The sequence below is a fragment of the Triturus cristatus genome, chromosome 10, assembly GCF_964204655.1.
Source record: "Triturus cristatus chromosome 10, aTriCri1.1, whole genome shotgun sequence".
In the NCBI taxonomy this organism is placed as follows: Eukaryota; Metazoa; Chordata; class Amphibia; order Caudata; family Salamandridae; genus Triturus; species Triturus cristatus.
In genome coordinates, this window is record NC_140593.1 from 1,234,638,471 (window position 1) to 1,234,664,032 (window position 25,562).

The 25,562-nt window shown below is 44.8% G+C and overlaps 1 protein-coding gene across 2 annotated transcripts in view; it reads left to right on the plus strand.

Moving 5' to 3' along the window:
- Nucleotides 1-25,562, plus strand: part of FAM120C (family with sequence similarity 120 member C) — a 901,961-nt gene that overhangs the window by 290,131 nt on the left and 586,268 nt on the right. For both annotated transcript variants that reach the window (XM_085629861.1, XM_085629860.1), the window contains exon 8: nt 21,079-21,355. In XM_085629861.1, coding sequence (XP_085485987.1) covers nt 21,079-21,355 — 277 coding nt within the window. The remainder of the gene's footprint in view (nt 1-21,078; nt 21,356-25,562) is intronic.

Here is a 25,562-nt window from a genome sequence, read left to right on the forward strand (position 1 = left end):
AGGACAATGTTTGCCTGCCTGCACTTCATTCCGATCGAAGAAAACCATACGTGATTGCCGGGTTCGATGTCACGTAATGTCTCGATCCACTACCTCTGTGCTGGACGACATCTTCGATGCAGGCCCCGATGCGCCCGAAGAACAAGAACCGAAAAATGGAGACATCAGTGTCTCCGAGGCCGATGAATCAGAGGCCACAGATCAGATGGTTATTCCAGGGCAACGAACCGTGAGTACCGACATCAACACCCCTACCTCTTCTCAAAAAGATAAGGCTCCGGTAACACCTTCGCCTTCCGGCTCAGGTCGACACCGTGACCGAACTTCTGATGCCCCGCCTTCGGGCTCGGCTCTGAAGGCCAAAGACAAGTCTTCAGGCGACTCTGTAGCGAGCCAGCCACGCATTGGTACCGAACTACCATCCCGGTACCAAAACCCACACATTCGGCACAGAAACACCATCAGGATAAACCCTCGTATCCGAAACCACCCCACAAATCTTCGGAGCCGGAAAAAAAAGAGCAAATCTTCGGAACCAAAAAAAGACCACAAATCCTCAGAGCCAAAAAAGTCCTCGGACTCCACAGCTCCTCCAAAGCAAAAGGACACCAAGATCCCTACTAAAGCTTTGGAATCAAGACCAAAACAACAAAAATCTTCGGTGCTGAACAAGGATACAGGATTAGAAGACCTATTTCAACCAGATCCAGTGGACCCTAAACAAAAAACCCTTCCGACCCTAAAAATGGTCATATCAAAAAAGAGACCTTTGGACTCCCCAGAAGAACTCAAAGTACTCTTAAAGAAGAGGGACATGGGAACTTCTCCAGTCAGGCCTTTCTCTCCTCCAAATATTCCCACTTCGCCACTTTCTCCAGCACACTCTCCAATGCCTCCATATTCACCTACACCACAAGATGATGATGATGATGATGATCACCTTGGGGGTGGGGATAAAAAACCACAAGAGGATAATGATGATGACACTACTCTCCCACCACCTGATCCTTGGGAGGGTTATGATAATCCACCAGATCTCCCCGATCCAGACTCCTACCCATCTAGGCCAACCCCCCCCCCCCCCCCCCCCTCCCGACGACAACATAGGTTTTGCGCAGCTCATAAACAGAGCTGTACAATATCATGGGGTAGAATTACATTCCGACCCATAGGAAGAAGGTTTTTGGTAGAGACTTTCACAGTCACAAAAATCTACAAGCATTCTACCTATGTTAAATGGTATCATCAAACATGCACCTGACATTTTTAAAGATCCCGTCAGGGCTAGAGTTCTCAACCCCAGGAACGAAAAAAATATAAGCCAGCTCCCAACGATTCATCTTATATTAAAAAGCACAGCTCCCTCTAGATCAGTGGTCTTCAAACTTTTTTATGCAGAGACCCTCTTAAAATTTTTCTAGGCGTAAGGACCCCCACCTGAATTTTTTTTTTCTAGAACCTGGTAGTCCTTATCGATACCCATAAATGTTCTCCAGAGAAACAGTCAGTCTGTGGTTGCACCTCATTAGTACTAGTTTAAAACAAAAATATAGCAATAAGCAACAAAAAGGGGACCAGTACAGGTTTACAAAGGGCCTTTTATAGAGCGGCAACACCTGTTGCTGCTTTTTAGTAACTTTTAAACCTTTTGGTTAAAATCAACAGAGTATGCGGCCGATGATGGATTATGTGGCAAATGCTGCGAATCTATAATTATACAAAAATTGCTGCGGCCCCATAATCACATAATTCCAGTGGCCCTTGGTATAATAGCTGTAATGCCTGGGCTGCAACTTTAATGCACGGCATTAGCGGAAAACCATACTATACTTCATGGGATGCTGGCAGCTTGGCATTTACAGCTGCATGTCTCTGGAGGTAGCTGAACATCATTCATCATAATTAAAACATACGTACTATTTTAAGTCTTTTGCCATCAGGTAGCTACATATAAAATAACGGGCAGCTTCAATGAATAATAAATATATTTAAAAAGTTGTTACTCAGTAGGAAAAGCACTATAATAAATTATGAAACCTCTATTAGTTTAACCCCTTCAGCGCGGCGCGGATTTCCGCGCCACGCTGAAGGTTCTGAGCGCGGGCGGGGCCATGACGGAACGGTTCCGTCATAAGCACAGCCCAACCGACGTGCATGACGGAACCGTTCCGTCATCGGCGTCGAAGGGGTTAAGCACTGCAAAAGTCTGTGTGAAACCAGAGAGCCACAGAACTAAATCGTGGTTGGTGCAGTGGAGAATAGTGACCTGTGTATTTTTAGTGCTATGAGGTCACAGCCTGTGACAGAGAGCACTGTGCATTACACGCAGTAAAAATGTTTTACAATAAAATGGTGCATCCAAAATATACGGGCTGCTTCCAAAATATAGGGGCTTATTTATAAGCCCCATGCGCTGCCGGGGCATCATTTTTTATGACGCTCTGGTTGCTCAGAGAGCAGACCCATATCTACGAGGCCACGCTAAGTCACTTTTCATGGCTTTTCATGGCCTCTTAGATATGGTGTAAGGCAACGCAGAGCAAGTCGGTGCGTTGCCTTACACTGCGTCAGCCCTTCTCAAAGTGCCTAAATAAACATCATTGGCTTCAGGTTTTTCAGAGGGTTAACTTAAAATACATCTGCTTAGTTCACAAAGCATTATATGGCAGTAGACATAGCCCTCTTACCCACAAATCAAGGTTCTAAACCCCCAAATGCAGTCTGTGCCCAGAAAAAGCTTGGTTATCCACCGTTCCTAAGTTTCAGAGAACTTTATGGGGAAATATGTTTTTCAGTGGCTTCAGCAATGCTCTAGAACTGGCTTACACTGAATCTGAGAAGAGAACACTCTGTGCTGAGATCTATATTGGAGAGCTACTAAACACCTGGCTTTTCCACTGCAAGGCTCCTGTGATTTTACATGACTGGTTAGTGATTTGCCGAAATGGTCTTTGAAAAATGAGTGCTGAGGTACCTACCTGGCTGTAGTGCATTAGATGTGCCTAAATATAAATAAATACCATGCAGAAAATTGCTCCTCTAATCACAATATATTGAACACAAAAAATAATCCTATATAAGGATGTGGGGTTCGGTGCAGCGTTTGACTGAACGTTGGTCACTGCTGCCATCATTTGCTTGGCAGATGCGTATGCTACCAGGGGCCTAACAAAGGCCCCCGCATGTGAGGGGGCCCCTTCAGCATATCTTCCAGGGAGCCCTCTCATGTTTTGTTACACCACTGTCTATTAACTGCAACAGCACTCTCCTGTCCTGAGAAATCGTAGCCAGACAGACAGCTAAACACACCTTTCTGCCAGTGTGCTGCTGGCCTGAAAGAAATGTAAATGTGCACAACGAGTTAATCTGCAAATGAAAAGGATTTGCAGATTAACTTGTTGTGCACATTTGCATTTCTTTCAGGCCTGCAGCACACTGGTATATGTCTGTCTGGCTTCGATTTCCCAGGCACCTGAATAAAACTCCAGGGAAAGCATTTTAACTATATCTGGGACATTTCCTTTAGCATATGAAGAGCGCGACCCCCTTTCCATGCCTCCACGGCCCCCATGGGGGTTGCGCCCCACAGATTGAAGACCTCTGCTTTAGATTCATTGGTGGTGTCAAATGCACGTAAACGAGCAAATTCCCAAACATCAGGGGATGCCCCACCTCCAGGTAAGGAGTTTAAATTACTAGACACATCTGGCAAACGCATTGCCTCTCAAGCAGCAAATCACTGGTGCATTGCCAATACCCAGGCTTTACTGGCCAGGTATGATAGGGCTCATTACGATGAGCTTGAACAGCTCATACAACATCTCCCCGTTCAGTATAAGGCTAATGACCTCATACAAGAGGGAAAATTAACCACAAACACATCTATATAGTGTGCTCTTGATGCAGCCGACACAGCATCTCGTGCAGTTAACACAAGCGTTCTACTTTGCAGACACGCATGGCTACGCATATCTGGGGTTAAAAAAGATATGCAGTCCACAATTCTTAATCAACCCTTTGATCAAGAATACTTATTTGGACCCACTGTAGACACATCTTTGAAAAAAATGACAGACTCAGAAACTGCTAAGTCCATGGGAGCCCTACAGGCAACAACCAGTAGAGGTTCTTTTTGTCGCTCCTTTTACAGGGGCACCTCTAAAACTATTGGGACGGACAACACCTCATCCTCCTACAAAAACACTACTCAAAACCTCTCCTAACAGGCTATTTCAGAGGAGGTTATAGAGGCAACAACAACAACTAGGGTAGAGGCCGCGGTAATAACACCCGCATCTTTTCTACTACAAAACAGTGACTTCCCTACTCTTCCCCCCCGAACATTCCACTCCAGTCGAGTGAAGACTATCACAGTTCCTACCTGTCTGGAATTTCATCACCATAGACAAGTGGGTAAGACAAATTGTCACTGCCTGAAACTCACTTCAACTCCCTAATTCAGGGGTTCCCAATCTGTGCGCCGCGGCACCCTGGTGCGCCTTTAAAACTAAACAGGGGCGCCGCGAACAGATGCTGTAAATATTAATAATGTGCGTCCTCTCAGTCAAAGTCTCAGGCAAACTTTAAGCTCAAATTACAGTTCCCATCATCCCGGGCGCGCTGAGATGCCAACAAATGGCTGCAGCACATTGGTAAGGAGTATTTCAGTATTTCACTGCAAAATACACTTTATGTTTTTTACCTCGCAACATGAAACCAATTGCCTTGAATAGACACCAATAGAATGTAGGTTGCATTACTCACGCGTACAGATTACTGCTGCTGTTTGTTAGTCATTTTAACCTTAGCTGCACCCAAATTCCTGATTTTTGTTGATGGCTGAGTGAAATTGTTTCCGTCAGTGAGGGCTGTGTCTTACAGGAGCCAATCGAGCTACAGATGTTGCATGCAGGCCTCGTGGACCAAGGGGGGAGTTTGAAGGCCTGGGTTGGGGTGGATGGGAGAGTCCAGCAAACGTCTCAGCATGTATCACAAATTCGGGGTGTGATGCACGTACTATGACACGCACCAATTATTATATCTTAACATCAGAGTCAAGTCATTCCCACCATAGATGGTATCAGTGTTTTATTTGGTAGCTGTGCATGTTGAGGCGGATTTGGGTATGATACACAGCACAAAAGAACAGACACTTCCCTGATAAGCTCCTAATTGGCCCAAGGATTGTATATGAATAGCAGGGCCTGGAGCTGTGTAGTGGACTGGACAGAAGGCTGTTTGCCAAAACGAGTTTCAGCTGGTGTGAAATTTAGCAGCATTGGGCCAGCGAGCCTAAAGCTACAGCTCTTTAGGTGGATGCTAGTAACTCTGAGTGAGCAATCTGTACAGCACACTCACGGAACTGAGTTACTTCTTGGCACTATGTGAACTTTGGTGTGGGTTTTGTATCTTTAAAAAAATGCTTTGTTCAGAGCCAATGGAAATAAACACCCCGTGAAGTTAATAGCTTTTTGAGAGGCAAATGCTCTTTTGCTCAGTCTCTTACCCTCTCTTCTGAGAGTGCCAAATTTTGCCACTTTTGCTTTTGTGCACTGCACACAGACCACCGAGTACTGTACCACTTCTGACCGATTTAGATGAATTGTGACCTGTGTCCAAATTGAACTATCAACCCAAAGGGGTCAGATGCAGTTACTTTCTCCAGGAACCAGTGATTCGATCTTTCTCCCAGTGTCTGTAACACACGCTGGCATTTGTACTTTGACTTGATAGCACTCGATTTATTTCTGACCCATATGTATCTCAGTGAAAAAATTACTTTGTGGATTCTCTTTCTTGGCCCAGTCTGTCTGCAGACACTGAGCATCCACCTCCATCATGCAGTTTCTCATAAAGCGCCCCATCGGAAATGTTGGTCATGGGCCGGTCGTTTAAGTGGTGTCCTGAACTGCAGCACAACACACATTTTAGGCACCTTTACTTAACAATTTTCTGATGAAAATTTTGGAGTGTGATCTTTTTCTTACAACATAACATTTCATCATTACTAACATAATGCTAGTTTGGGACCTTCAGTGCGCTTGAGGGATTGCACAAAGGTGTCATGTCGTATCTTGGCTCTGCCCAGTGGAGTGTTCATCCATTGGCTTTTTGGGTAGATTTATTCATGTCCACTTGAGTGCTTGCATTGAACTGGATGACAAATAATTTGCTGACTAACTACTCTACATTCACTCTACTGCTGCTGGCATGCTGCATTGGCAGATTAACGCAATCTTGCGAAAGGTGTAAATGAGAAATATTTAAGTCGTCCCCCACCCTTGGCTCCCTGGAATGAGCCCCTCTAGAGGCAATTTTTTTTAAACGAAAGCTAGTTTTTAGAAATTTCATATGCAGACCTCAGATTAATGTTTCTGGCTTACTTAACCAATTCAAGTTTTTCATTAAACAGCTGTTATATTTTTCGTTTTTTACATCTATGATTTATAATGCCTTCATCTACTTCGTCCCAATTATTTTCAGGGTGAAAAATCGAAGTAGTCCCAAAGCTGGGCTTACATCCATTCACCCACAAAAAAAAGTTAAAAAAATGGGGAGCCGTGGCCAACGGCCAATAGGTCAAGGGAGCCGTGGGTCGAAAAAGTTTGGGAACCACTGCCCTAATTCATACCCCCCAAACAACGTCCGATGTCCACAGAACATCTGACACTGCTAAAACAAGAGGTTCTCTCCTTATTACAAATGCACAGAATAGAACCAGTTCCCTTACCTGATCAAGGAACAGGGGTTTACTCCCTTTACTTTCTAATCCCAAAGAAAGACTGTACTCTCAGACCAAAACTAGACCTCTGACCGTTAAATCTCTACATACAGTCGGACCACTTCCACATGATCACTCTCCAACAGGTACTCCCACTGATCCAACAGGGCGATTTCTTTGCCACTCTAGACCTCCAGGATACCTACTATCATATTCCCATTCACCCCGCTCACAGAAAATATCTACTGTTTGTAGTGGACGGACAGCACTACCAATTCAAAGTCCTCCCATTCGGAGTGACTACAGCACCCCAAGTCTTCACAACATGTCTCGCAGTAGTCGCATCTCATTTGCGCAGACAACGCATTCACGTGTTTCGTTATCTCGACGACTGGCTCATAGAGGCCAAGTCACACACACACTGTGTACACAATACACTCAGAACAATCCAGCTGCTCCACGACTTGAGATTCACAATAAACCTACCCAAGTCACACCTTCAACTGTCTCACATCATTCAGTATCTAGGTGCCACAATAGATACCTCAAAATCCCTTGCATACCCCAATCCAGTCAGGATAGCCAGCATGCAAGCTCTCATATCAAAATTCCAACCTCAACACTTCCTTCCAGCTCGAGTGTTCATGCAGCTAATAGGGACGATGGCCTCTTGCATCCTCATCGTTCCTTATGCAAGACTTCAAATGCGTCCCCTACAAGAATGTTTAGCACATCAATGGAACCAGGCTCAAGGTCAGTTAACAGATCTGGTGTTGGTGGACTGCCACACACATCGCTCTTTGCAGTGGTTGAACGCACAAAACCTATCCAAAGGGCGGCCGTTCCTCAACCCGGTTCCACAGATAGTGCTAACCACAGACGCTTCGCTCACCAGCTGGGGAGCTCATCTCCAAAACCAAACCGTTCAGGGTATATGGACCCATCAACAAAAACTCCAAATAAATCATCTGGAGTTACTGGCAATCTTCCTAGCACTAACGTCTTTTGAACTTTTGCTACTAGGCAAAGCTGTCTTTATCCGTACAGACAACATGACAGCAATGTATTACATACAAAAGCAAGGGGGACAAACACTCTCTTCAGCTTTCATTACTAGCGCAAAGCATATGGAGATGGGCCATTCCTCAAAACATTTACCTCCTCGCAGAACATCTACCAGGAGTACACAATCAGATCGCGGATCTACTCAGTCTTCAAACACAGCAGATCCATGAATGGGAACTATATCCTCAAGTTCTTCTTCCATTCTTTCACATGTGGGGTCATCCAGACATAGATCTGTTCACCACACACCAAAACTTAAAATGCCCAAGCTTCACCTCCAGATATCCACAACCATTGTCCAAAGGCAATGCACTATGGATGAACTGGTCAGGCAGATTTGCATACGCTTTTCCGTCTCTCCCGCTCATTCTGTTACTGGTTTGGAAGCTCAAACACTCCCTTACAATGATCCTAGTTGCTCCAACATGGGCACGCCAACCATGGTTCACAACCCTGTTAGAACTTTCAGTAGTGCCTCTTCAAAATCTCCACCTCTCCTCCAAATTCCTCACTCGGAACCATGGAGAAATAAGGCACCCAGATCCCAATCAACTCGAGTTTGGCTACCTTAATCTCCCGCCAGACTGCATGAACATCATTATAGAGGCTAGACGTCCTACTACTAGAGCATGCTATGCAGCAAAGTGGAAGCGATTTGTCATTTATTGTACAAATAACAAAATCGATCCGCAAGATGCTTCCATCCAAAATATTATCTGTTATCTTTTACATCTACAAGAGTGTAACCTAGCATATACATCTTTACGGTTACATCTTGCTGCAATTGCTGCTTACCTCCAAAACAGACATTTGTCGTTTCGCGTACCGGCTATCAAAGCGTTCATAGAAGGACTTAAAAGAATAATTCCACCTAGAGTTTCACCTTCTCTGATATGGAATCTCCACATAGTCCTCACCAGACTCATGGGTCCCCCATTTGAGCCTCTGCACAAATGCGAGTTACAGTTCCTTACTTGGAAAGTAGCTTTCCTCGTAGCTATCACATCACTTAGGAGAGTTAGTGAACTACAGGCATTAACCATACAAGAACCATTTCTACAAATTCACCATTGTTATGTGGTTCTTAGGGCTAATCCAAAATGTCTGGCTAAAGTGGTATCTACCTTTCACCTTAATCAGTCGGTTGAACTTCCAGTATTTTTCCCTCCATCAGACTCGGTAGCAGAACGCGTTCTCCACACGTTAGACGTTAAAAGAGCGATATGCTACTACATCGAAAGATCTAAAAGTTTTAGAAAAACTAAACAACTTTTTATTGCTTTCTCAATACCTCACAAAGGCAATCCCATTTCAAAAAACAGGAATTGCAAGGTGGATTGTTAAATGCATCCAAATATGCTATCTCAAAGCTAAACCCACGTTAACTATTCCCCCTAGAGCTCATTCCATACGCAAACTAGGGGTTCTATGGCATTCTTAGGGAACAGTCCCCTAGATGACATCTGCAAAGCAGCAACTTGGTCTACACCGCATACTTTCACTAAACACTATTGTGTAAATGTGCAAGCAAAGCAACAAGCTACTGTGGGCCAGTCCGTATTAAGAACACTTTTTTAAACTACTGCAACGGATACAGGTGCCACCGCTAGGGAGGAAACTGCTTTATAGTCTATGCTTAAGTATACAATCTATAGCTCGTATGCCTCAAAAGGAAAATGCTACTTACCAGTATGCATCTCTTCTTGGCATGTAGAGCTGTAGAGTTGTATAAGCCCAACCACCTCCCCGGGTGCCTTTATCTGTTGCAGTATTATCTTACTTAGATACATCACATGGACATCCTGTTCTAATCCCTTACTCTATCATCACCCTTTATGGCGAAAAACAATCTGAAGATGGATTCGATGCCCATGCGCACTATCACCATAAGGAGGAATCACCTATCCACTGACTACAAAGACTTCTTCGACAAAAACAAAGTGCAAACATCCGAGCCCAACACCAAATGGTGATCTATGCTAAAGTATACAACTCTACAGCTCTACATGCCAAGAACAGATGCATACTGGTAAGTAGCATTTTCCTTTCTTACCTATCGGTGTAGTTTTGCAGCTTGAAGAACTTTATGGATTCACTAGCGAACCCACCCTCCTCCGCCAAGGAAGAGAACTATAAGAAGGAAGGGTGAAAAGAGGGATAGCAAATAAAATTTAAAAAAAATCCAAAGATGGCTACCAAAGGTGGGAGCTTCCGAAGGAACCCCCTCGACGTCACAGAAGGACACCAAATGGTACTGCGTCACCAATGCCCACCAACAACAACAGAAAAAAAGAAGAAATACTACAATTCCAGCCCCAACCACTAGATAGCGGAATAATGCACAGCATAGTGAATCCAGAATGTTCTTCAAGCTGCAAAACTACACCGACAGGCAAGAAACTATTCGTTTCCACAAATAGATCTCTTTGCCACAGCAGAGAACTCAAAATGCCCAAACTTAGTCTCCAGATTCCCACACCATCTATCCAAAGACAATGTCCTATGGATGAACTGGTCAGGGATATTTGCGCACGCTTTTTCGCCTCTCCCTTTCCTTCTATTTCTGGTTCGGAAACTCAGGCAGACATCTCTCACACTGATTCTAGTGGCTCCCACATGGGCTCTTCAATCATGTATCCCCACACTACTAGACCTGTCAGTGGTTCCACACCAAAAGCTGCACCTTATTTCTAACCTTCTCACACAGAACCATGGAGCAATCAGGCATTCAAACCCCAAGGAGCTCAATCTAGCGATTTGACTCCTGATGTCATAGCATTTGGATACCTAAACCTACCACCAGTTTGTATGACAATCCTTTAGAGGCAAGGAAACCTACCAGTAGAGCATGTTATGCATAAAGTGGAAACGGTTTGTTATATATTGTAATATTAACACAATTGATCTATTAGATGCAGCTATATAAAACATTATTTGTTACCTTTTTCACCTACAGCGAGTAGGCATAGGAAGCTGGGTCTATATATACTATATGGTAAATCTTGACTTCAAAAAAGGGGAGAAGACACCCTAATTCAAGCCAGAAGGGTGGAGAGGTTCTTCCGCTTATTAGAAGATGTGCTGGAGGGAGATGTCCTCCCTATTTAATACTAGCAAACAAAAAGTTATCCTACCCTGATCCTGTTACTTGGGGCACTACTCTCGTCTGGTGGTACACCGTCCACTAAGGGGCGGGGAAGAAAACAATTCCTTTTCGTTATATAACCCTCACTCACTCTAGTAGTGTCATGCTTCATCATCGGGTTCACCCTGACTCCTAAAGCAGGGTGGGCTCAACCATATTTCAGGGAACGCTTAGGAGAAGTAGGCCAGGGGGTTTAAAGATTAAAAATCTTCTTTTCACTCCAGGTATCCCTTTATTAGCGAAGTCAAAGGGGATATTAAAAATAAGACATAGGGTGGTGAGGATACAATGGTCCTATGACCCTAAAGCCAACATGTTTCAGCACTTTAAAATTTGCCGCAGTGTGTCCTGGACTTTCTTCAGGGCAATTTGGATTCCTTCCCTGGGGTATTGTAAGGTTCTATTTAGTTTTTGAAAGTGTGCAGAGTACTGCACCAAAAACTTGGCCTCAATCCAGTTCTTTAGTTATGGTGTCCAACCTGTAAATAAAAACAGTTTTTTAACTGCTGCTTCATGTGCCCATATCATGCTGCGCTATTATCAATATTGAAGGACTGGCGGGGCACTCTGCGCGTATTAATGCATCATGCATAGTGCACTCATTATCGAGCAATCGTTGGGTGTCTAGTTACCAAAAATACCCTCAGGTTAGTGGTAGTGTAACCTGCACACAGCCACATATCTTGAAAAGACTGCAAAAGACCTGTAGTGGTAGTTGATTGACCTCCATTGGGCCAGTGGGAGACACAACTCTCTACCCCACCCAACGCCGACTGGCCATAGGTTGGGGCAGCCATCCGGGAGAGGTGAAGATTAGAGGTCTGTGGTCTCTCACAGAGCCCGCATTCCACATCAGCCCATCCGCCTGCCTTTGAAAGCTTTCCTGCCCATCATCGTGGAAAGGCTGGTGCAGGTGCTCAGATACAACAACATCACCATGAGGTATTGCAACAAACACGGCAGTATGAAGTCGTGAACCCTGTACCAGGAGGTTCTCTCTCTGGAAATGGCTGGACCATCAAAGAATCTTCATGGTGGTGAACTACCTGGGAAGATCTTTGAACACCAAGGCAGATAAACTCGGCCATCGAGGCCTAGCAGTAGTTACAGGCAGAGGTGGTGCAGAATCACTTCCACGCAGAGGGAGAACTTGGCTCGATCTCTTCGCCACCATTGTGAAAGCATAATATCTGCAATTGTGCACGTTAGAGCTTCCAAGGCATATCTCTCTGAGATGGGTTCCTGCTATGGGAGGACTTGGGACTTCTATATGCCATCCCTTCGGTACCTCTTCTGCCCTGAGTTCTGAAGATCAGGAACAACCGAGCCTAAGTCATCCTAGTTGCTTCAGATTGAGCATGGAGCATATGATCTCCAAAGCTCAAGATCATGAGCATCTGTCCTCCCATCAAGCTGACCCTCTGGGAGGATCAGCTGTCGCAGCAAGGGTCTTACACTCTGATTTCCACAATGTCCAGCTTCGCGCTTTGGATTGAGCATCGAAAGCTGAACTCCCTTGACCTTCCTCTGGACGTGGTTAATGTCATCTTGGCAGTCAGGCGCCCCTCAACAAACTGTATGCGTTTGTCATATGGACACATTTGTGGTCTTGTGCGACACCAGACCGATAGAACCCTCCAGGTCAAGTTGTCTGATATTGTGCTTTGTTCTCTCCCTCGCCCAACAAGGTTGCCGGACCAGACCTGTTTTTTTTAAGGAAGCCAATATTTGTTTCCTCCTTCGCCCTTTGATATACTGCAGTTGGATCTCTGCCTGGTCCTCGCTTATTTTATGTAACTCCATGTGAGCCTCGTCACAGCTGTCCTTTGCGGGCTACGGTTCCCGGGATATCAACTAATCATCTCAGCATATGCGGACGATACCTTGTTGTTTGTCCGTCAACTCAACAAAATTGTTAATCTGTCTGGTGACAACCCCCACTCAGATAGATTTTCCTATGCAATGGACTTCGTTATCTGGGAATACAGATCCACACTGATCTGGCAGTGGTGATTGCAGAAAATTATGGGAGGGCTATTTCAAGACTAGAGTATGATATTAACAGGTGGATAAGGCTTCCACTTTCGCTGATAGTGCGCATCTCTCTGATGAAGATGGTGATCCTGCCCCACTTCTTACTTCTGTTTGTCAACATTCCCATCCTGCTGTCACGTGCTGTGTTTGCCAACTTGCGCAAACTTTTGATTAAACTCGATTGGGCCGGAAAACAACCGAGGGTCCGGTGGGACACACTGACTTTCGTACGTTGCCAGGGAACTGGGTGCGCCAGACTTGGAGTTATAGTACAGGATGGCTCAGACCTCTCATGCATACACCTGGATTCACAGGCCCCCTAGATTTGGTCCATTTGTTCATTGAGGGAGAGGCTGCAGGTTCCCACACACTACCACAGATCCTATTTATATCCCCAACCCTGTTATCCTGCCCACGGGTTGACAAAGTCACCATGGGGGGGGGGCAAGCTTTTTTAGTTGTGATTCCCCAGCTTTGGAACAACCTGACGGAGAGTCTGCGCGGGGAAGCCACTCTACTTCCCTTTAGGAGGAAACTAAAGACCTTCTTGTTTATACAGGCTTTTGGACAAGCTACACCATGATTGACAGGGCATTGGGATGGGTAACCTTGGTTTTGATTTAAGTTCCCTCACAAGCGCTTATAGACCGTTGGTGATTTTACGCTATATAAATGGCAATTAACATAACCCGACGGCAAGGAGTACTGGACCCTCTCAGTTCCACTGCGCATGCATGGCACAGACCACTAGAAACCCAGACAGGTGCACTCATGTACTCCCCGCTAATACCGCTGGATTGGTGTACCTGGTTTCCAACAGGCAGGGAATGGGATGTGCTCCGCACAGTGAATCTCTTGGGTATACACACTTTGGGAGACTTCTTTCAAGAAGGGGTGGTATGTAGCTGGGAGGACGTGACCGAGGGTACACAAGATCTCACGCTCTAGGACAGTTTTCAATACTTTAGGGCCATTCATGCATGGCAGGAACTACGGGGCAAGGATATGCAGGTACCTAGTACGCTTCCTGAGCTTTCCCATGTTATCAAAGCAAACTCTCAAGCGAAACTAATCAGTGTTACATTCCGTAGCTCAGGAACCCAGGAAAACACTGCTACACAGAGCCAGCAAGGAATGGCAAAGGGACCTGGACATGTAAATAGATGACAAATGCTGGTCACACTGCTGCAAAGTCACGAGGCGCGTGTCCCTGAATGGCATGATTCACTTTAAGTATATCAGTAGGGGGTACTACACTTTCAGCAGATTGTTTCGCTACTGACTATGGGTTTCAGCGAAATGGGACAGGTGCGGCGAGCAGGAGGCTGGGTTCCTCCATGTTGCATGGCACTGCCCCAGTATTTTAGCATTCTGGGGAAAAGTACTCGATATTGAGTGAGGTTGTGCAACAGCAGTTGGTGCCTAGCCCCCTAGTCACATTGTTGGGGTACGATAAGGAGATAGCAGCCAGCAGCAGGAAACTGGTAGCAATGAGACTGTTACTCGCCAAACGCTTAGTTGCCATGCGCTGGGCAAAGGGCCACATTCTACCAATTTCTGAATGGAATGCTGATATGCTTTATTACAACACTCAATCTGATGCTTACAATGAGCTCCTTCCACCATAGTCGCCCCAAGGGTTACTGGGGGCTATCTCTTTTTCACGAGTGGAGAGTGAGAGAAAGAATCTAACAGTTGCGTTCTCCCAATACAACTTTTTTTCACTATGGACAACTGTAGTCTAAGACTGTATTCCCCATCCGGGGGTACAGTTTTATCGCGATGGTCCTACTGTATTAGCGTCAGTTGGAATATCAAAGATATTGACGGAAACGCCTCACTCACATAATAGTGACATGCTTCATCATCGGCGTTACCTCCACACCCAGATAAGGTGATACTATCTGGGCGGACTCAACCATAGATATACCGGGAGTTCTAATAAGTAGGTCACTGGTTTATGAGGCGAACCAGATTTTTTGTTGTATTCGTTAAAAATATCTACAAGTGTACCTCCTCTTGATCCTTTATTCTGAGGCACTTGTGATATAGATAAAAGCCAAATATTGGGGTTTTTTTGAACCTGCTTGTGTTCAATTATACCCTCTGTTTAATGCCAACATGTTTCGGCCCTCCCTAAATTGCCCAGTCGGGTCTGGGGCCTTCGTCAGGGCGTGGTGTTAATACAGCCTACTTATGAGTCCTAATTTGGGCTTATTACATGTGTTCCATGCACACCAAATGTGAGGCCTAATGCACTCACCTGTATGTCAGGTTTGTGGTAGCGGGTCAACAGTTGCAGTTCAAAGTACTTCCATTCAGTACTTCCATTCAGAGTCACCCCTGCCCCCAGAGTCTTCACATAGTGTATGGCGGTAGTATCCTGATCGGATGACAGGTTCACAAGCACCTCGGAGGTAGACACGCTTCCTTCGGCTGCCGGCTAATACGCCGACGCAGTACTCCATAATCTTAGGGGAGGGTTCCGGTTATTTAGACTACGCACAACATGTGTCTCGGACGCAGAGACGTCTTATCTTAACTGACGATAGGTGAAGTGGTTGTATAGGGTGTTTCTTTCCCTGACTACCACTAATTTCGTTTACATGCACTAGGTCCTGAAGAAGCGCACAGGGATCCATTAGGGACTGTCTTTTTGCGCGAAACATGTCGACTATCACCCACTTTTAGTTCACTACACACTTTTGCTTACGGTTTGAGAGCAGGTGGGAACACACTAGTCCCTCCCCTCATTTAGTCAAAAGGAGAGTCTCCAAATCCCATTATCTTTTTAATTTACCTCAAGGACCTCTAATTAAACTCATTCAGGTACCGAGAGGTAATTTTAAGCTCACTTTCACCCACTTTCTTGACCCACACACCCACATGCACAAGTACGGCTCATCTTTAAAAGATCTCCAACAGAGAGCTCTCTTGGAGAGCCTGTGAGGGACTGCAGCACCACCTCCACGAGGAGCACCGCCCAATGATGATGCTTTACACTTGCAAGAGTGTGTGAGGGCAAAAAATATATTAGGAGTTCTTACTCTTACGAGCACACTCAACTATCCTTTGGAGACACTTATAACTCACTCTTAACCACACCTGGGTTACTGAGTACTTATCCTCTCCCCTATTAGGAACTGCTACCTTTTTGTGATACACATTGTCTTAGGAGCATAGGTACAGGACCTCTTTTATTCTTAAACTAACTCCTAGTCCCCCCCCCTTCTTGTGATATTGGTAGTATCTGCTCACCTGAGAAGACCGAGCATCAATGTCTTCCCATACTTGGACACCTGGCTCATCAAAGCCGGTATGTACCAGCAATGTCTTCAGCACACTTTCAGAACAATTCAGTTACTACATCAACTAGGGTTCATAATCAATGTGATAAAATCACATCTTCAACCTGCCAATACTTAGGACTACCTAGGAACCACGCTAGATATTTAAAAAGCTCTGGCGTTTGCCAGCATAGCTAGGATTTGCAATATTCAGGCTTTAGTTCTCCGGTTTCAACCCAATCATTGGCTTCCAGCTCGGGTTTATATGCAACTGCTGGGAATGATGGCATCTTGCATCATAATCGTCCCCCAAGCCAAGCTGCACATGCGTCCACTTTAAGAATGCTTAGCCAGTCAGTGCAACCAGTCACAGTGTCTATTAACTGATCTAGTGTTGGTAAGCGGCCGTACTCATTGCTCTCTGCAGTGATGGAACTCACAAAATTTGGAAAAAGGATGGCATTTTATAGACCCGGTTCCATAGATAGTACTGACAGGGGATGCGTCCCTCAGTGGCTGGGGAGATCATCTCCAACAACACACAGTGCAAGGCCTGTGGAGCAACAGCAGAAGTTGCTCCACATCAATCATTTAGAGTTGCTTGCAATCTTTCTAGCTCCCAAGGCATTTCAGACTCACTTGGAGGGCAAAGCTGTCTTGGTTCGTACAGACAACATGACAGCCATGTATTACATACAAAAAGAGGGGGGGACACACTCTCTCCAACTGTCCCACTTAGCCCAAGACATCTGGAAGTGGGCCATTCACCACAAACCTTATCTCCTAGCAGAACACCTCTCAGTAGTGAACAACCAAATTGCAGATCTCAGCAGGCAGAGGCAGTAACTACACAAATGGGATTTTCTCCCTAGGTTCTCCTCCCATACTTTCAAAGTTGGGGAGTCCCTCACATAGACCTGTTTTCCACACCAAAACGCAAAATGCAGAAACTTCCCATCCAGGTACCCCCACCAGCAATCCAAGGGCCATGCACTATAGATGAACTGGTCGTGGATATTTGCCTACGCTTTTCTGCCTCTCCCACTCATTCCATTAGTGGTTCAGAAGCTCGGGCAAACATCTCTCACACTAATCATGGTAGCTCCCACATGGGCGCGTCAGCCTTGGTTCACAACCCTTTTGGAGCTGCCTCTGGTTCTGCGTCAAAAGCTGTATTTAACCTCCAGTCTCACACAGAGCCATGGAGAAATCAGCACCCAGGTCCCAAACAGCTGAACCTTGTGATCTGGCTCCTGAAGTCTTAGTTTGGTTACTTGAACCTTCCACCAGAATGTATGATTATCTTTAGGAAGGCTAGAAGGCCTCCTACAAAAGCCTGTTATGCAGCTAAGTGGAAGCGATTTGTTATTTATTGTGGTAACAATCATATCAACCCTCTTGATGCTTCCATACAAAACATCATCTGCTATCTGTTACACTTGCCACAGTCACCGTTGGCTTACACCTCCAGTAGACTATACCTGACGGCAAGAGCTGCTGCATATCTACAAAATAGACAACATTTGTCGTTGTTTAGAGTACCTGGAATCAAAGCTTTCATGGAAGGACTAAAAAGAGTCATACCACCAAGACTCCCACCTGCTCCAGTGTGGAATCTTTACATACTCCTCACAAGATTAATGGGCCCACCTTTTGAGCCCATGCACAGATGCGAACCACAGTTCCTCTCTTGGAAAACCGCTTTCCTCATTGCAATTACCTTATTAAGGAGAGTGAGTGAACTACAGGCGTTAACCATAAAGGAACCCTTTTTCCAACTACACAGAGATGGTGGTTCTTCGTACCAACCCCGTTTTTACCGAAGGTAGTATCTGCATTTCACATCAATCAGTCTGTTGAATTACCTATATTCTTCCCTCAACCTGACTCCATTGCAGAACGAGCTCTACACACCTTAGATGTCAGGAGAGCACTTTTGTACTACATTGAAAGAACAAAATCTTTTTGTAAAACAAAAAAACTTTTTGTTGCTTTTGTGCCACCACACAAGGGCAATCCTATTTCCAAATCCGGTATTGCAAGGTGGAATGTTAAGTGCATTCAAACTTGCTATGCGAAAGCAAAGAGAACTCTAACTGTACCCCCTAGGGCACATTCCGCTCGTAAGCTAGGGCCCACTTAGGCTTTCTTGGGAAACATCTCCATAGTTGACATTTGCAAAACTGCAACATGGTCTACACCGCACACTCATTCACTAAGCAATATTGTGTAGATGTGTTAGCGAGACAACAAGCCAATGTGGGTCAAGCAGTACTTAAAACACTATTTCAGACAACTCTAACAGCTACAGGTTAGCCACCGCTTTTGGAGGATACTGCTATATAGTCTTTGCACAGCATGTGATCTACAGCCCACATGCCTCAAACGGATAATGTTACTTACCCAGTAAGCATCTGTTCTTGGCATGTAGAGCTGTGGATTCACATGCGCCCACCCACCTCCCCAGATACCTACCCACCTCCCCGGATACCTGTGGCTGCTTTAGTTCTATATTAATTTACATACATACGCATGGATATCTCTAATCTTTACTATTACTCCATTCTCACCCTCTGCGGGAAAACATCTAACAATGGAGTCGATGCCCATGCACACTATCACCGAAAGGAGGAGTCACCTACCTTGTGACTGGAAAAGACTTCTTCGAAGAAAAACAAAGTGCAAACATCCGGACCCCACACCAGATGGCGGGCTATGCACAGCATGTGAATCTACAGCTCTACATGCCAAGAACAGATGCTTACTGGGTATGTAACATTATCTTTTTTTAGATTCTCTCAACTCCAGCACACAACTTTTCAAACTTTGGACATAAAAAGAGTAGACCGAACGAAAGATAAAACAGTCGAATTATCCATTTATAAATTATACCTTTGTGAAAACTGGTTTACCTATGACTTTCACAATCAGGTATTGCAAGGTGGATAGTTGAGTGCATTCAAATGCACTATGCAAAAGCAAAACGAAAGATAACCGTTCCCCCTAGAGCACATTCTACACGCAAACTAGGGGCTTTTATGGCATTCTTAGGAAACATACCCATAGATGACATATGCAAAGCAGCAACATGGTCTACACCTCACATATTCACAAACCACTATTGTGTAGATGTGTTAGCAAGACAACAAGCTATAGTGGGCCAGGCACTTTTACGTACACTATTTCAAACCACTGCAATGTATACAGGTTAGCCACCGCTTTGGGAGATAACTGCTATATAGTCTATGCATGTGTACAAAACAAGGGGACCCGAATACAATCGGTCAGGGACCTTGGGAATTAACTTTTTGTAAGAGACAGTGGTCCCTGAGAGAACAGAAAGTATGAATTCAATGAATATAGCCCCAATCAGTGCTATACTTGTGCCAGTATCCAGCCGGATAGAGGCAATCTTTAATAAGCAAAGTAAATCAAATTTAGAACACAAAAATACGAGCCAAATAACAGTGGGATACAAGCCTGTATCCATAGACCCACGTAGAACGAACAGACAAAGTAAAAAGAGCTCAGGCAATTTGTCGTGGTTTCTGTAGATTCATACAAAATTTGTGACACAGATATGAGAGAGCAACCTTTACAAAACATTCAAATGAAGGAATCAATACGTATAAGGTTGACTATTGTGTCGACGGCGTTTCGATCCTTTTCTAAGAGATATTGGATCATCAGGACTATTGATTGAAGTGCCTGAGAAACATTTATGCCTCTATTTATACATTACATTTTAGCGTGTAAATAAGAGGGGGTGGGGGAAGGAGAAAATGGAAGAGAAGAAATCCCTGACTCATTTCCTTCTCTCTTCCTTTTTCCCCTTATTCCCCCCCTCTTATTTCCACGCTAAAATGTAATGTTGGATGCTACATTTTTACCTCAGAATTTCTTTGAATGTTGTTTTGAACCTTAAAGACTTGAAATGTGTGGTTTCCTGCATTTATTCATTTAGTCTTAATGACTTCACAGTTTGTGACGTGCCCCCTGTGGCAAGTAAAACAAAACAATCTTCATAACCTATGCATCCTTTTCCTGTCAGACAGTTGTAAATAAAATGAGTGGGCGCCTGTCAAAAATATCATGGATCCAACTAATGGATCAGGAAGAGGCGCTTGTGGGATAATGAACATTTCATAGCATCATCTTTTTATCTTCTACCATCACTTTCCTTGTATGCTGTCAGCTGCTAATCTATGTTTTATTAAAAAAAATACCTCTAAGACTTGAAAGACTGGAAACAGCCTGCCAGAGTGGTGATTAGCTCTGTTTTATAGCTATGTACTCTTTCACTGCAGTCTATTACTGTTAAAAATTCAGAATCAGAGAATTAAAAGTGCTGTCATTTTATGCTGTTTGAGCAGTTCATATGAAGGTTATCTGTATCCATGGAATTGATAAAGTGGAGAAGGGATCAAGGCAAGGTGTTTTTCTTAATAGTAGCTTGAACTTCTTCAGAAGATCTTTTTTGTGTTGTTGGGAGTGCTCATTATGGAGGGATGTCTTCCCTTTACCAGTCACAAACTTATTGTGGTTTGTTCTTTTTATGGAGGAGATGGCTTCCTATGCCATGATATCTTCGTTTTTCATGGCCAAATGGATCTGAAAATTGAAGTGTTGGTTAAATTACAGCATATTTCTTAACCTGAACACATTTTACCCTAAGAGCAATTGGCTAACTTTTCCTTCTTTCTGTTCTTGAATCCTTCAGCATAATTTATAAGAACATTATCATTGAAGGTATAAATGAAATTTGTTACACGATGGCTTAAAGTTAAAGGTTTAAAAGTCAATAATTTGTTTTTGTCTTTTGTCAGTCATGTGGCGGACTTACACAAGTCTGGCTGGGAAGATCCATCTAGTGAGAAAATGCCCCCTGGATGGGGACCTCAGTCTGGTGCAGGCGATTCTACTGCGAACCTCAGTAGCTCTGCGGGCACTCAGATACCATCATTACTCTCCATGTCAACAAGAAACCATATGGACATCACTACCCCTCCTCTTCCACCAGTAGCACCCGAAGTCCTTCGGGTAGCTGAACATCGCCATCGGAGAGCACTTATGTATCCATACATCTACCATGTGCTTACAAAGGTGAGCAAGATTTTGTGCTGTTGAATATCTTAAAGTCTGCATCTGTGTCATTTTATGGCCAGATAAGTTCATTGTACCTTGACTTCTTGATTACTGCTGATGTGATTGATAATGATTACTGATAGATACTTCTAACTGCAGATCCCTCACTATAAGAATATCCCTAAGTGCCAGACTGGACCCGGATCATTTTCAAGAGCAATTCCGTCACATGCCCATAGGCGGTGTTATGCGGCTCCACATCCGATTGGTCCTGCCCCAGGTGTGTCATCGAGCCACTATAAATGCGCCGCTTCTACGTGCCGACATCAGTTCCTTTCTTTTCGCACCTTCTGACACGGATGTAGAGCTTGTTCCCTTGCTCCTGTTAGACTTCAGACAGATTTTTTCCAAGTTTTTCCTGTGTGTAATTGACTTGTCCACCACCTAAAACAGGGTTCAAACTGTGCAAGGATTGCCATAAGCAGATTCAATGACAGACCTCATCAGGTCTATCTCCGGTGACTCTGCTCCAAACAAAAGTCTGTGTCTTGTGACCGATGAGCGAGGATGAATCTTATGGCCTTCCGCAATTTCGAAGCTAAGCTCGAAGGCTATCCGTGACCACAAAGCTAATCTATATGTCGCAAAATATGGAAAGAAGTTGAAGACGGGATGGTAGTGGTTGAAGTCAAGATTGCAGGTGCACTCTCCCGATCACTCTTCATCGAAGTCGCAGTGTTCAGGTAAGACCAAAAAGCCAAAGGAACACAACCAGTCTAAATACAGCTCCACTTCGTCCTGCCATTCTCACCACATTGACTCGCGTAAAGCAAGACTTTAAGTTGGCCGGTGTAGGAAGCTGGCTCTCTATATAGTGTGCTAAAAGGAAGTACACTGTGCAGAGAGTCCAATGGGTCCTCAATTGGTTTACAGAGGCAAAATTAGATAATACGAACACTCTTTTGTGGTCGTGTGGGCGAGCAGTTAGGCTTATAAGAGGGTAGTGCTAAGCATTTGTGTTACTCAGAGAGGCAATAAATGTGACACACACTCAAAAGAATAAATCTGAGACTAAATTGAGAAAAAAATAACACTCCTTTTTATATATATATATTTTGAAATCAAGTACATTCTATCTGAAAGAAACAGTTAGTTATAGATTCCTTACCTTAGAATTACCCCCAGGCATCAGACTGGATCCACAAAGTTTTTCGTCAGCAGTACCCCTGCGAGTCGGAAGGTGGTGTCGGTCGACTCTGCGTTCGGCATCGTGGTCACTGGGATGACGTTGCGGTAGCTAATTAGACGCCGCCCTCACGCGCTGACGAACCTATGTTTCTTACAGATATCTAGTTACCGAAGGTAAGTAACTTGTTCTTCAAGGAAAGTACAGTTTTCAATCAAAATATTCCCTCGTAAGTAAAGTGTTCAGACTTGTGCGCTTTTACGCACAATGCAATCCTATGGGAGGAAACGTCAAAGGTGCAGAAAGATTAGATACATTCTGTTTAAAGGGGTTCACCTTCTGAGATCAAAATAGTAGGAGGCCAAGGTTCAAAGTACCACCAGCAGTTCTTCGGGAACAACCAGGGTTCTACTGGGAGCAGGGTTTTGGTGACTCTGGTAGCTGATGGTACGGAGTAGGGAGCTACCTGGAAAGAGGCTGCACAGGGGGACTTGCAGGCAAGTCTGAAGGCTTTCAAACGGGGGCTCAGGTCACAAGGGGTCTTGGAGCACGGGTGCACAACCAGTTAGTTGGAACCCGGGCCGGGGTGTCTCCGGAGCAGAGTGTTTTTGGTCGGCTGGGCTGGTGTGCAAAGTTGCACCTCACTGTCAGAAACAAACGGCTGGCAGGGGCCAAATCAAAGCAGCTGGGCCACTCTCGAAGTGGGTTTCAGTTATGCTGATTTCCCTCGACAGCTACTGGTTCTGGTGCAGGGAGAATCCAGACTGAACTCTCGCTGTTGGTGTTTAATGCAAGGCACCTAGGACCCCGGGGGTGGGTACTGCATGGCTCAGGTGGGTCCTGGTGTCTTCACACTCGGTGGGGAGACAGATCTGACCTTCCTAACAGTCAGTATATTAAAATTAGATACAACCACATATATACCATACCAAGACCTAAAACTGGTTTACAAGTTTCTCAGTAAGGTTTAAAAAAATAAATACCTATATTTACATATTAAAACAGTTCCTAATAAAAGATTAAATATATCCCACCCACAAGACTTTGAACACATCATAAAAAAACATAAAAGTACATAATTCCACGTGGTTCATTCGATACCTCAAGGAAAAATATCTTCGCTATTAGGGCCCCCCATTTTCCATCCGTAACACCCATGCCCAACTCAGGAACCTTGCTACTCCTATTACTGCGATCTCGTTGTGGCCAGATATCAGCAGCCTCTTAGCGGCCAACGCAGAGCTAGTTCCTAAGGACCGACATGCTGGTTTTAGCCACAAGCTACGAGGTTTGTGATAGACCGGACATACGAATAAGAGATGGTCAATATCTTCAGTATGATCCGGGAAAAATCGGCACTTATCACCAATTCCTGGTTGCCACTTACATGTAAACTTCCGGAGTGGCAATGAATTGGTGATAAAGCTTGCGGTCTGATGGCTTTGATATAAGGTCCCAATAGCTTTCCAGGCAGGGTTCATCTTTAAGATCTAAAAAATCTCTAGACAGAGAAGGGCTAGTGACAGAGAACTTCCTTATTTTAATTAGCTCCCAATATGCTGCTCGATAGGATTCTTTTGAAGTAAATTCCACCGATTCAGGGCTCTCCCAAAGTTCCCTCATCCCCATGTCAATAAGGAGAGATTTTATGCCAATCAGCCATGGGATCCTATGCAGGCGATCCAATCCCCTTACTTCGGACAAAGCCCTAGCAAAGAGATGGAGCTCTGGAGTAATCTAGAGACGCCTTCAGAAGGCCAACGGCCTATAGCGGGCAGTATCCGCAATACTATGACAGCCTAAGTCAAACATCAGTGGTGTACGGGGGGACGATTGGGGCAAGCCCACAACCGATCTCATAAATTTATTCTGGGCTGTGGACAATTGGGTCAGGTTACAAAACCCCCAGATTTCAGCACCATATAAAATAGCGAGAATGATTTTAGTCGTGTAAATTTTGACCACTGGAGCTATTGGCTTAGTTAATGATTGCCTGTGTTCCTTGGTCAATGCTCCCACTAATTGAGTGTGTTTCAGTGCGAGGATCTTAACTTGGGGATCCCAGCTCAACTTATCGCCAAAAGTGACACCCAAATAGGTGAAGACTTTTGTCTGCTCCAGAGATTTCCCACCCATAAAGACTCGTGCTTTGACCGGCTTGGACCCATGGAGCACCATAAACTTAGTCTTCCCTACGTTAACCACAAGCTCATGTTCGCAGCAAAATTCCTCAAAACGAGACAGAGCTAACTGCAACCCCTGTCTCGTCTTGGATAATATCAGCGTGTCATCCGCGAACATGAGCAGGGGCACCTTTTGGCCGGCGAGCATCGGCGTGTCCGTTGGTTGGTCAACAAAACACTGCACTACCCCGTTGATAAATAGGGAAAACAGGGTTGGTGCCAGCACACACCCTTGCCGGACGCCCTTTCCTACCTCAAATTTCTTTGTAAGCTCACCCGGTTTCCCCCAACGAACCTGAGCGTACGTTGATTCGTGGAGTCTACCCACGAGGGAGACTAACTCTTTAGGCATTCTCAGTCTCAATAAGACCTCCCATAATTTTGCTCTTGGCACGAGGTCGAAGGCGGATTTTAAATCCACAAAGGCAGCAAAGAGCATTCCCCTACCCAAAAAGACCTCATTCCAATATATAAGGACAAATCTAAAAGCCTGATCCAAAGTCCCCATATGACACCGGAACCCCGCCTGTAAAGGAGATAAAATATCATGTTCGAGGCATATGAGCTGCAGATTGTACACTTAGCATAGGTCGCCATCTGGTGTTGGGCCCGGATGTTTGCAGTTTGTTTTTCTTCTTGGACCGTCTTTGGAAGTCACGAGTTTGGTGACTCCTCCTTCGGTCCGTACTGCGCATGGGCTTCGGCTCCATCCTCAGATTGTTTTTTTCCGCCATCGGGCTCGGATGTGATACTTCGTACTCCGGCTTCGAACTTCTACGGTTCCAGCCTCGACGGAAAATCCTCGATTCTTCGAGTTCCTTCATCATCTTCATCTCTCGAAGCGGCACTTTTTCCA